Here is a 12,601-nt window from a genome sequence, read left to right as displayed (position 1 = left end):
TAGATAGGTGGTTTTATACATTGGGTTTCAGAACATTATGCATATAGTGCTAACAATGCTTCTAATTATGTTGTTGTTTGCAAGTTAATGATGGAAGAATTTCTTTTAATATTTTGATTTCCTTGTGTTGCTCTTTGCATTAACCTCATACTTTAAGACATTGGTAAATTGCAGTTAGTTTGTTCTGTTACTAATCATGCTTCTGATATCATAGAGTATATCCATAATCATTGTTATCCATTGTATTTAACGAGAAAGTTCATTGGAGGGAAAGAAATACTTTGTCCAGATTTTACTTGCTTTGCTATTAATTTCATTGCATTGTAAAATATTTTTGTATATAAATATGATTTGAGAGATACAGCGACATCTAAGAGATGAGTCTCCTCTGTTTATGCCAAAAAAACAAAAAAAAAAAGGAAACAAATTATTGATGGTTTGTTAAACTTCATGTTTTGAGTTAAACCTTTAGTTCAATTTCTATAAATAGTTGATAATGATGATATACCTTTAATGAAATATTTGTGTAAGGCTATTCATTGTGCAAAAGATAAAATGCTAAGGATGTTTCATAGGGAAAATGTTAAGGTGCAGCTTTCATTGCCATTATCAATAAACAATAGGATGCACAACTAAATAAACATTTTTATACGAAGAGATTTTGGTTAAATCCTCGATTTTAATATAATGCTAATTTAATGGACAAATATATGAATGCGATATCTAAATTTCTATGTCCTTGATAAATTTACATATGGAAATCTAATGTTACAAATCATACTTACTAGTGATATGAAGTTGTTTAGAAATGTATAACATAATTTTGATTGAGCATCTACAAGAAATGATCGCATCATTTTGCTTCTAGATACATTATTATTTTTATATTCAAGGTAATTTAAAATTATTTACTTTGAGACGATCTTACTTGTTAACTTTAAATGTAGATGAATGGTGAATTGCAAATCAAACTTGTGCTATAAGTATACAAAAATTAGCTTGCTAATCAATTAATTACTTTGCCACGTTGCTCGGTTGCTTTTTTCAAAATGTGACGAAGCATTTCTTAATTTATTGTTTTTGTTAAAATATTGTTTTTTTTTTTTTACTTTTTATTAACGTGAATTAGTGGAAAAGATTTGTATTTTTTTTTGGGCCTAGAGATTAAAAAAATACTCGACTGATTTATAACAGTGTTTTTTATTTTTATTTTTTTCAAATAGACACATGATCTAGCCAGTTAGGTCACACCACGTTTAATAACTATGCCCAAAACCCTGCTGGTAAAATCTTGCGATTTTGGCTGCAACCAACTAAATTTATTAACAACATGAGAAAAACGAGAACGCGGACCCTTTCTCTCCCAGCTACTCCCTACCTTTAGCACTACTTGAATTAGGGTTTATTTCAAGTAATACTATTGTTTTCTCTTCATTGTCTCTTTTAGCTAATCGTCAATCTTCACAAAGGAAGAATGCCGAATTTTTCCAATCAGATCAGAGCGTCGTCGTCTCTGATTAAACGGCTCAAACAAAGAATGACGAATCCGGCGGCTCTGATGCAGGCTACTAGATCTTTCACTACATTGGAGGGTCACCGTCCTACCATTGTTCATAAACGGAGCCTTGATATTCTACACGATCCATGGTTCAACAAGGTCTCATTCAATTATCATTATTCACCCTTCCTTCTCTTTCCAATTTGAATTTTTGTAACCTTTTGTTTTTAATTTTATGAAATTAAATAGGGGACAGCGTTTTCTATGACGGAACGCGACCGTCTTGATATACGGGGACTTCTTCCTCCCAATGTTATGTCTTCTGAACAGCAAATTCAACGCTTCAGTATGTTTTCCTGTCTAATTTTAGCTGCTCTAAGTTTTTTTTGTTAATTGATTTATTTAAGTGAAATGTGTATTTGGATTATTATCAGTATTATTATTCTTAGTTAATTATGAAAATCTAGATTTGTTTTGATAAATCACAGTGGTTGACTTGAAGAGGCTTGAAGTGCAAGCAAGAGACGGACCATCTGATCCAAATGCGCTGGCCAAGTGGCGGATACTTAATCGATTACATGATAGAAATGAAACTATGTACTTTAAGGTTATTTTACTTTTTCTCTAATTTTACCTTCAAGTTATTATAGTTTGTAATTTGAAATGGTTTCAGTGAAGTTATTTGATTTTCGAAATTTTATTTTCATAAATAAAGTGTGCAGGAGTTTTCTTTACTATGGATTGAATTTCTGCTGTTTTAGTCCATTTATCTGCTATATTCTTTGGACTATGAGTTTTCAATAGCTATGAATGTTCAATGTTTGATTATAGACATAAGTGGCATTTCCTGCTTTCTGTTCCGTTGTGGAAACCTGACTTCTGTTCATGTCACACTGACTATGAGTTATACGAGCAGTGGAAATTTCATGACAAAGTCCTTTTTATGGTCAGTTCATGGTGATTGGTTGATAACTAGCTATAAGCCCTGCTAATAATGCTTATTAGAGGGAAAAAAAGGGAGATTTATCGTAAAAGGTTGGATGTGCACATATTTGTTTTCAGTTTGCTGAAAAACTGGGGTAATATATCCCTTCCGCTTCTGTAAAAGTTCCCCTGCTCCCCATCTTTATATTTTTCTGCTTTCCTTTCTTTGTTGTTCCTCTGGTCACTGGTTTGCACACAGTGAGACATCCCATTACAATGTTAGTTGGTTGACAACCTTGGTTCAAGAGGCCTGTTTATTTGTTGAGTATCAGTTGGTCTCACCCTCCATCTTTGTAATTGATTAGGATGTGTACTGGAAAACAATTCTCTGATATGCACTGTCAGATACGATAATTTTTTGTGTATTCTTCTTGCATGTAATGAGAGGATGAATGTTGAATAATAGCTTGTGCATTAAACTGTTTGGGGCAGCTGATGACATCATGCACACTAACCTCATAGGCTTCTTTATCCAGTCAATGACATGCGAGGTCATAACTCTATTTCTTAATTTGACAGGTTCTAATTGCCAATATCGAGGAATATGCACCCATAGTCTATACCCCAACTGTTGGTCTTGCTTGCCAAAATTACAGTGGTTTGTTTAGAAGACCAAGGGGAATGTATTTCAGTGCTGAAGACCGTGGAGAAATGATGTCCATGGTGTATAACTGGCCAGCCGAGCAGGTATATTGCATTTATCAGTTGTGCTTAACATAGGACTCCTTTGTTTTCTTTGTTTCTTGAATTATTATTCCATAGGATGACAAAACTAAGAGAGTGGCAGAGGGAAGAGAAACAAAAAAGAAAGGATTATGTTATAATTGCTTGATTGTCATGCCAGGGCCTTTAGGATAGTTTGATGAAGTATATGCAAGGATCTTAGACTTTAGAACATCAATTGCGGATTTTAATTACTATTCTTGTTTTCTCTCTCTTGATGACTACAGGTTGACATGATTGTTGTTACGGATGGAAGCAGGATATTGGGTCTTGGAGATCTTGGAGTTCAAGGAATTGGTATTGCTATTGGAAAGCTAGATCTGTATGTCGCTGCTGCAGGGATAAATCCTCAAAGGGTATATTCTTGTTTTACATGTTGTCTCTATTGAATAAACATTTTTTTTGCCTGTTTATATGATAAATGTTCCAAAAAAGCAATAAATATGTTTAACACATGCAAGTTGGATGGGAAGTGGTGTCCATGTATCGGTTGTGTTCCCAATACCAACCTGATACCTTTTGATTTGTGCCCACCTTCTAATAAACTGTCTTTATGGGTGAGGAGTCTGAAACAGAAGGTTCTTGCACATAGTTATCAAAGTATAGATGGCACTTGTATGACATGGCAAATCTTTGACCAGAAGTTGTGCCAAATGGATGATGCAAGTTTTCATCACTGCATGCAGTGTCAATTCTTCAATTTCTAGTAATCATCCATGTATCAGGAATAAATAATCTGAGAAATGTGGCACAAAGCATTTATACTATAGATATTGTGTATCACTACCTTGTGGCATTTGGATTTATATTATGCTGTATTTAATTTCTTTAGGACCTAATATTATATTCACCGTGATGACTTGATTGCATTTTTTTTTCCTTTTCTTCCAATTTCTTCTTCGCTTTTGTTTTTCCTGAAAATGTTCTGACTGCTTATAGACACTTCTACCTTGATCATGCAAAATTTATGAAATTTGAGAGCAAGTGCGTCTTCAAGTTAATTTGCAATGCCTCTATTTGCATTATTCCTATCTTTTATTTTGGAGATTTATAATTCTTCTGTTTTACTGGATGGAATTTCAATGAATTATATTTACAATCATTAAATTCTAGTGTCTCAATACAAAGTGAAATATTGCATGATTTCTTTTCTTATAGGTTCATACTTGTCTGCTAATGAATTCTTGAGGTGTATAATTATTCTGGTCAGTTTTTACTTGACCATGTCTAGACTCGGTCATACTTAATTTCATCTCTAACCTTTTACCTGAGTGAATTAGGCAATTTTTTTTTTTTAAACTTTGCTGTGGTTTGCTTGTACTAGGTGCTTCCTGTCATGATTGATGTTGGAACTAACAATGAGAAATTGCTCAAAGACCCCTTGTGTAAGTGAATTTCTCTATCTGATAATTTTGAAATCTTTTAGGACATCACAAGAAATAGCATCTTTATTTATAAAAAGAGCTGTTCATCAATTGTGACATTGTCACACGTATTATCACTACAGTTATTAGAATTTTGTTAGCATTTGTTAGATATGTTTAATTTGTTTCAATGACAAGGGGACACTTGTATTATTCTTTGTGAATAGATCTGGGATTGCAAGAACACCGTCTTGACGGTGATGAGTACATTGCAGTCATTGATGAATTCATGGAGGCAGTGTTTACTCGCTGGCCACATGTGATTGTGCAGGTAACGTCAATTTTTTTATTTACAATTAATCTAGTCAGACACTGATAGATTCTCTCTCTCTCTCTCTCTCTCTCTCTCTCATCATGATTTTTGTGAACTACTAATGCACTATGATAATTCAGTTTGAAGATTTCCAGAGTAAGTGGGCATTCAAGTTGTTGCAGCGATATAGGAATGCCTACAGAATGTTCAACGATGATGTCCAGGTAATTAAGTATGTGATTTAATAATATAGCACCTTATCGTTCTCCTAAAGTGTATTGCAGGGGGTGATGTGAATGTACAGTTACATTGCACTTTTAGGTTATAGGCTTGATGTTGTTGCTTGTTGATGGTTTATCTTTTCTGATGTAGAAAGCAACACTACATGTTTGGTTGGTCTTTGCTAATATAGGAAATATATACGTCAATTTTGCTGCCTTGGAACCCCCAGTCTATATGAAGGCCCTAAGTTATTAATTGAGAATGTTTTAGGTTAATGGTAATTTGGAAGTAAGAAATAGATCAAATAGAAAGAGCATAGGATTTGATGAGAGGCACATATGCAAGAAAGTAATAACACACAGTAGGTCCTGCTCTCCAAACCAAAGAGCCTATTTTTGCTCTTCAGCAAGAAAATTGAGTTTGAAAATAAAAAGGGCTATAGGAAATAATTATAATCTGCAAAGTTTTTATTCCCTTAATAAAAAATTTGCATGACATTAAACATCAAGGTAGATAATTGCAAAGGTAATTATCATTTTAGTATTTGTGAAGAGCATGAAAGTGAATTTTTAGAATGTTTGGGAAGGAGCTTAGAAGATGATTAAGTTATTTTTTTATTTGAAATTAAAGCAAATGTTAAATGGCTTGCATTAGTGGATCCCAATAGCAAGGTGCAAGTAAAAGTGAGGAAAATGGATTATAAGCTTGAGGAAGAGAGAGAATGCCAAAAAAAAAAAACCTTTCTTTTCCCTCCTTGGAAAGCCTAACCACCCTGCCTTCATACAAGGCTTTTCGGATTAACTGTTACTCTCCTTAACAATCCCCCCTTCCTAAAATTCAACTGAAAAATGGAACAACTATAGCACCACCCATTCCCTTGGTTTACCTTCATGACAAAACCCCATAAAGATGGTTGTGATGATTGCCCAATGAGTTTGCAACACTAAGTCCACTGAAAGAACATGCATGTTCTTCCATGACTATGGTTTGAGTGCTTGTTTCCCTTGTCTGTATCATACTTGTTCAATGCATGGGTTGACCCTTTTTGCCTTTATTTTGTCACCAGTGCTTGTAAATTTGCACATTACCTTTATTGAATTTTTATTTTGTTGATTGAATTGTCATGAATGAATGGTTTGCAGAATTAATGAATCAAATGTTGTATTTTATACGCATACAAATTTTCATAGTTTCAACAATTCAACATTTGATCCGCTTGCATGATTTAATTCCAATGCATGGCACAGGGAACGGCAGGGGTTGCTATAGCTGGTCTTTTAGGAGCTGTAAGAGCACAAGGAAGGCCAATGATTGATTTCCCCAAGCAAAAGATTGTTGTTGCTGGTGCTGGAAGGTAATGTTTGTCCTTCCTTGTCAATGCACAAGTATAAAATTCTTTGGGGTAGACTGGAGATGAAATGTTCAATGTTTTTATCATTTTAATACTTGATTTACACCCAGAAAGTCTAGATTGTTTTTAATAGTAATCTGATTTTTATAATTTGCACTCCATTGATTTGTTGTATGAGCATAGATCCTTAAAAACTGTCTTCCTCTTCTTTGCAATAAAAAAAAATCGAGATATGTAAAGTGTAACCAGCATAGACTAGGAGTTAGAATTATCCTTGAATGAGGGAAATTAAACTCAAAGTTGATTCGGATAGTTAAGATGTTGTGAACTTGTTATGCTCTTTGAGACTTGGCTGAAGCTGGGCAATTCAGTTAAAGGGATCAGGCCAAATAAAATGATAGTGGTTGAATTTGTGAACTGGCACTAGGCACTTGCTTGTATGGTACACAATATACTAAGGCTTGTTTGCATAATTTTTGTTCATCTGCAGTGCAGGAATAGGGGTTCTCAATGCTGCCAGGAAAACCATGGCTAGAATGCTTGGAAATAATGAATCTGCTTTTGAAAGTGCAGGAAGACAGTTCTGGGTAGTTGATGCTAAGGTGAGAGATGTTACTTATTGGCCTAGAATTCTAATAATGAATCTGCTTTCTGTGTTGGCAAGGTATTGTAAAACTACTGTGATTGATCTAGAAAATCTCATGGAGGCTTCTAGGATCTCCTTTGCTTATTATAGTTCCGCTTAGAATTTTAATAATGTTCAAGTTGGATCAACCTTCTTGATGTTAGCTTGTTATTCATAATTCAGAGGCCCTTTTCCATGATAGACATGATAATTGAATTTGTTGCTGTTTATTCCCAGGGACTTATTACAGAGGAACGTGAAAATATTGATCTGGAAGCTCTGCCATTTGCAAGGAAGGTCGAAGAAGCTAGTCGTCAAGGATTAAGGGAAGGTGCAAGTCTTGCAGAAGTGGTGCGTAGAACACTCTCTTGATAGTTAATGTTGTACATGCAGCTATGGCTTGGCGGAATCATTTTGGACAAAGCTACCTTACTTTTTAAAAGATTATCGCTTGTGATCGCTGTACTCATCTTGGTTAATCTTTCGTAACTAGGTGCGAGAAGTGAAGCCTGATGTGCTTCTTGGATTATCTGCAGTTGGGGGTTTGTTTTCGAAGGAGGTAGGAAGCCTGTCTAATATAGTGATAATTGAAACAAAATCTTATTGTACATGCATGATCCGGTAAATGGGAATTTAGTTTGAGATTTTTTTCGCATATATAAAGGATTATACAAGTGATAAACTACTGTTAATGTAAACTGGATGTTGTGGATACTTGTAGGTATTAGAAGCCCTCAAAGGTTCGACTTCGACTAGACCAGCCATCTTTGCCATGTCAAATCCCACAAAAAATGGTACAAATTTCCCTTTTTTGTTTGTTTGCTATTGGTAAGAAAGAAGGCCTGGTTATTTGTGCCATTTCTGAAATTGACCTAATGCATGTTTCTTCTTTCTGTCTTGCTTTCTCTTCCTTTGTCCTCCCTGTGTTGTACAGCTGAATGCACTCCTGAAGAAGCGTTTTCCATTGTGGGTGACAATATTATTTTTGCTAGTGGAAGTCCATTCAAAGATGTGGATCTTGGTATGCATTGCGGCATAAATGTCTTAATCCGATCTTGAATAAATGGCTCTTCAAATTAATGAAGCACCAACGCTTTGTGATTTATTCTCGTGCTTGAAAGCAATCTCTTTGCTATATTTCAACTTGAGATGGATAGTTCTTCCTTCGACATGTGAAGCATGTTTATACTCCATCACAGAGTTTACTTGAAAATTATTAACATGTTTGGAAGAGTTTTTTTAACCTTTTGCTGCTGCAGGAAATGGTCATATTGGCCACTGCAACCAGGGAAACAACATGTATCTCTTTCCAGGGTCAGTTTTCCCAGTTAAACTTTATCAAGGGAAATTAATATAGTCATGCTTATTCCAATTTTTTTTTTATAACCACTTGATGCATTTATCCATGCAGAATCGGACTTGGGACTCTACTTTCTGGGTCTAGGATCATCTCTGATGGCATGCTACAGGCTGCAGCTGAATGGTATTTCTTACATGTCTTTTCTGAATTAGGTCGACTGAAGCATTATCTACAAATTGTGAAATTACTAGTAGTTCATCATCCAAGACAGTTCAAGAATTTATAAATATTTTCAATTAAATCTGGTGGTGATGGATTTTCAATGGATTTAGATAAACCATGATATAACCAGGAAAGCAAATTAATGAAGCAGCTGGGGAGATTTATAAAGCCATCTTTTTAACAAAGCATTGGGCTCTGGTTTTTCCGTTTAATAATGTAACTGTTGTTTGTATTTTAAGAATCAATAAAAAAAAGATGCTTCATTTTTTGGCAATAAAGTTTTGCTATTGACTATCTAACTGCAAGTTGGAAATTACAGCTTAGCTGCGTATATGACAGAAGAGGAGGTTCTAAAAGGGATCATATACCCTTCGACATCTAGGTACATAATCAGGCTCTTTTATCTCTTCAATTTTCTATTCAGTGAGCTGAAAAAGCTTTGCAATCAAAAGGTGTTATGCATGTTCTTGACTTCATAGCTTCATACATATTTGCAGAATACGAGATATAACAAAGGAAGTAGCTGCAGCTGTGGTGAAGGAAGCCATAGAAGAGGATCTTGCAGAAGGATACCGTGAAATGGACGCTAGAGAGCTCCGAAAACTCAGCCAGGTGCGCTTGCTATTTGTTTGAAAACCTTTTATTTTAGCATTAGCGAGATACTTGAATTCAAAATTGATCATCTCGTTTACATCCATATGGATGATCTAGTTATTAAATTCAGAATGTGTGTGTGTGTTACCTAAACTGTATTTTGGGACTTAAGTCTGGTAGCCATATTAATTTTTGCACGTGAATGGCACAGAAAGATCCATACAGCCAACCCCAACTAGTTTGGGATTGAGGCTTAGTTGTTTCTGAATATCGAAATGACATGGATGTCTGATATACAGCACAACATTAGTTTCTGATTGGTTACTGAAGTATTTAATCATATTTTCACACTTATTCCCAATATCTGCAGTGGAATGTGAATGAGTGAAAGGTCAACTTGTCTTTGAAATGAGTGTAGGTGTGTTGTAGTCTATATGAGAAAGTCAGAATGATTAATTTGTAACGGATGCATTTTGGAAGCTTAATTCTGTTTTCATCTTGGCTGCCACAAGCAGTTGAGAATTCCTGGGCAACTCATTCCACCCTAATTTGATACTAAAGAAACTGAACCTAAATATCTTTGGAGAAAGCTTTTGTCATCAGCTCTGCTGATCTTTTGGTGATATGGACTGCATGGTGGCTCCTGATTTTTTTTATTTCTCATGCGAGGCCAATTCTGGGAGGCTTTTATTTGACACTCACATGATTTTAACAGGAGGAAATTGAAGAATATGTCAAGAATAACATGTGGAGTCCAGATTACCCAACACTGGTCTATAAGAAAGATTGAAACCTGACCGCCTGAAATCTGAGATACATGAACCAAATTTGTCAGTCGGAGAAAAGTGATGTTCAAATGTCGTCATGATTTTTTCGCTGCAGCTTGGTAAGAGCATTTTTGTATGCTAAATAGGTATCCACTCCATTAAATTGTTTATTAGTGGGCTCTTGTTATGGGTCTACATATCAGTTTTCTCTAATCTCCTTCTTCATGACGTTTCGTGCCCTTTAGCTCCCAACCTGTACAAGCAAGCCAGCTGAAATCTCTTGAAATGGATGTAAATTTGAGCATGTTCAATTACGCGATTCTTGTAAGAGTATGCCTCAGTGGTGGCTTGTATTGTATGCTCGGGGGGCTCAAGCAACTGTAAATTATTATGTTTTATTTTATCATGCATGTGCTGCAAATAATTGAATGCTCTCAGATCATTGCGTCTGCAGATGAAACTTTGATCTTTGCATGCTTGTCTTGTGGTTCCTTGTTTGACACTGTTTCTTTCTTTCGTTCATTTCCCCCCCTTAATTAACTATCCTATAAAACGACAAAGAAGTGGCCGAATATCTAATAATAGAAGAAAAGGCACCGGATCATCCACGAAAAAGTTATCTGGCGCCTGTCCAATCATGTCGGTTATAATGGTAGAATTTGAGAGATTGTTTTTTTTTAAAACTAAATTAGGATGATGGGTTATTGTAGGATAAATTGGTCAATTAATATACAAAACAAAAGACATGTCGAGCTATTTTTTTGATGTCTCGATTCTAAATTTTGATATCAATTCAATTAAATATTGTGAATTATGATATTAATTAAATATTACAGTTAAGAACTGTGATAACATTAATTAAATTTAAGATTAATTAGTTGCCTGAATTGTAATGATTAGTTAAATTTATTGATCATTTTCTAAGGAAAATTATAAAATTGTCAAAATCTAGGTATTAACCTGAGATTTTTAAAATTTAAAAATTCAACTGATTTTATTAATTGATTCTAGTTTTGTGTGATTAGATTTTCTTTTGGTTATATACCTATTCTATTGATTTATTATGTATCTGCTAGATTATCTTTGTAGTTTATCTGGAGCAAATTTTTATTTAGTTATAGTAGATCTACAATCGACTACTCATAAATTGTAAGTTTGACTATATCAATGATATTGAAAAATAAAAGACAATTATTGTGTAAACAATAATTTTTTGAGATTTTAATTTGAGTTTGATTTTTAGTCTACAAGTTAGAAAGAAAAAAGATGTATGTTTTAACTCATAAAACATATTTGAAAGTAAAATTTCATAAAATTATAATTTTTGTATGAAATGATCGATCAATTTATACAACTGACTCAATCAACTGACCGATTAAGCCAGAGGATTGACAACAAATCTAAATATTAAGTTGTCGCGTTTCAATGATATATGTTTAAATGTTGTTATTTTAAAGTGTTATATTTATCTTATCCTACTTGGAAATAATAACATTTAGTAAATGTTGTGCTTCATAAACCTAAAAAGATATTTTACAAAGTATTTTTTTAAAATAATATTATTTTGCTAAAATCTTTAATTTACTGTGAAAATCAATCCGTTATGACATAGTCGCTGGATATTAACTACTATCTCATTGGACGTGTTAAAGGGGTAACAAAGTAAAATGCTGGTATCTTTTTTATTCTTCTTTCACGAAAGAAGAAGAGGGAAAAACACAAACTCATTTGCTTGGGTACATTCATTCAATGAGTAATCTCTGTGATAATGGCAATAATTATTTTTTTAATCAATTTAAGTTTGACCCAGTCATGAGCTGATACGATTCAGCTGAGAACATTCAAAAGGGTGGAATATAAAAATGATCTTTTGTAATAGTTGATTCTTATAGACTGGTAATGAAATACACTAGAAATCAATGTCTGCCTGCCTGTTTTCATTTTATTAATTACTGCGTTTATAAAATAAAAATATATTTTCAGGTTCTGCCTATCAAACTGGAACGGGACGTGGATGCTCACAATTTAAAAGTCCAATCTCCAAGGAAAAAACCCGCTTGGCTTCGTGAAATTGCGAGAAATGTGTTATGAATATATTATTTCTAATATGAATAATCAATAAAATCTCAAGAGATTAGTTTGATGTTTAGTAATATTTACATGCTTCTTCGATTTTTTTTTATTAAAACTTATTTAACGTCAGATCACATAAAAGTGGATTCTTAAAGTTCATCAAAGAAAAAAAATTAAAATTTAAACTGATATAAAAGTATTTTAATTTATGGAATGAAAAAAAAATGAATGACCAATCCAAGACTTTAGTAGCATTTGGAATGCTGTTAGGCAAAAAAAATTGAAATTTTATTTGTTTAAAATTATTTTTTTATGTTTTTGGATTGTTTTAAAATGCTGATGTTAAAAATAATTTTTAAAAATAATAAAATTATTTAAATATATTTTGAACAAAAAACACTTTAAAAAACAACTACTATTATAATAAAAAAACCATCTTTATATAAATCTAAATTTAATTTTCAAACAATAAATAAATATTATTTGACCCAAAATAAAAGATGAATGCTTTGTAAATTACATCCCATAAATACTCAAACAAAAAATAAAAATTATTTCACCTAAA

General features: G+C 33.4%; 1 protein-coding gene across 2 annotated transcripts; it reads left to right on the top strand.

Annotated features, from left to right (window-relative positions):
* Positions 1–1,275: 1,275 nt before the first annotated feature.
* LOC7483786 (NAD-dependent malic enzyme 62 kDa isoform, mitochondrial) lies at positions 1,276–10,400 on the top strand. 2 transcript variants are annotated; one of them, XR_002980608.2, is made up of 20 exons: positions 1,276–1,657; positions 1,748–1,844; positions 1,987–2,105; positions 3,002–3,169; positions 3,433–3,561; positions 4,530–4,590; positions 4,797–4,900; positions 5,023–5,106; positions 6,352–6,458; positions 6,946–7,057; positions 7,318–7,431; positions 7,574–7,639; positions 7,802–7,874; positions 8,015–8,101; positions 8,340–8,394; positions 8,492–8,563; positions 8,922–8,984; positions 9,100–9,214; positions 9,912–10,082; positions 10,209–10,400. XR_002980608.2 is itself a non-coding variant. In XM_002302447.4 (19 exons), the coding sequence occupies exons 1-19, from the start codon at positions 1,475–1,477 to the stop codon at positions 9,984–9,986; spliced, it is 1,884 nt and encodes a 627-aa protein (XP_002302483.2). In that variant the 5' UTR covers positions 1,276–1,474; the 3' UTR covers positions 9,987–10,400. The 2 variants fall into 2 exon arrangements, 1 of the variants encoding a protein (XP_002302483.2); XM_002302447.4 differs by having other exon boundaries at positions 9,912–10,400.
* The last annotated feature ends 2,201 nt before the right edge of the window (positions 10,401–12,601 follow it).

This window comes from Populus trichocarpa, chromosome 2, assembly GCF_000002775.5.
Source record: "Populus trichocarpa isolate Nisqually-1 chromosome 2, P.trichocarpa_v4.1, whole genome shotgun sequence".
Taxonomy (NCBI): domain Eukaryota; kingdom Viridiplantae; phylum Streptophyta; class Magnoliopsida; order Malpighiales; family Salicaceae; genus Populus; species Populus trichocarpa.
Note: the sequence above shows the minus strand (reverse complement) of the source record. Positions and strands in the feature narration are given on the sequence as shown.

What these genes read in the sequence shown, in the direction of transcription:
- LOC7483786 (XM_002302447.4), top strand. Translation starts at nt 1,475, where the DNA reads ATGCCGAATTTTTCCAATCAGATCAGAGCGTCGTCGTCTCTGATTAAA. An exon ending in GTTGTTGCTGGTGCTGGAAG is followed by an intron (nt 6,459 to 6,945) that starts GTAATGTTTGTC and finishes GTTCATCTGCAG; the next exon opens with TGCAGGAATAGGGGTTCTCA. An exon ending in AACATGTATCTCTTTCCAGG is followed by an intron (nt 8,395 to 8,491) that starts GTCAGTTTTCCC and finishes TTATCCATGCAG; the next exon opens with AATCGGACTTGGGACTCTAC.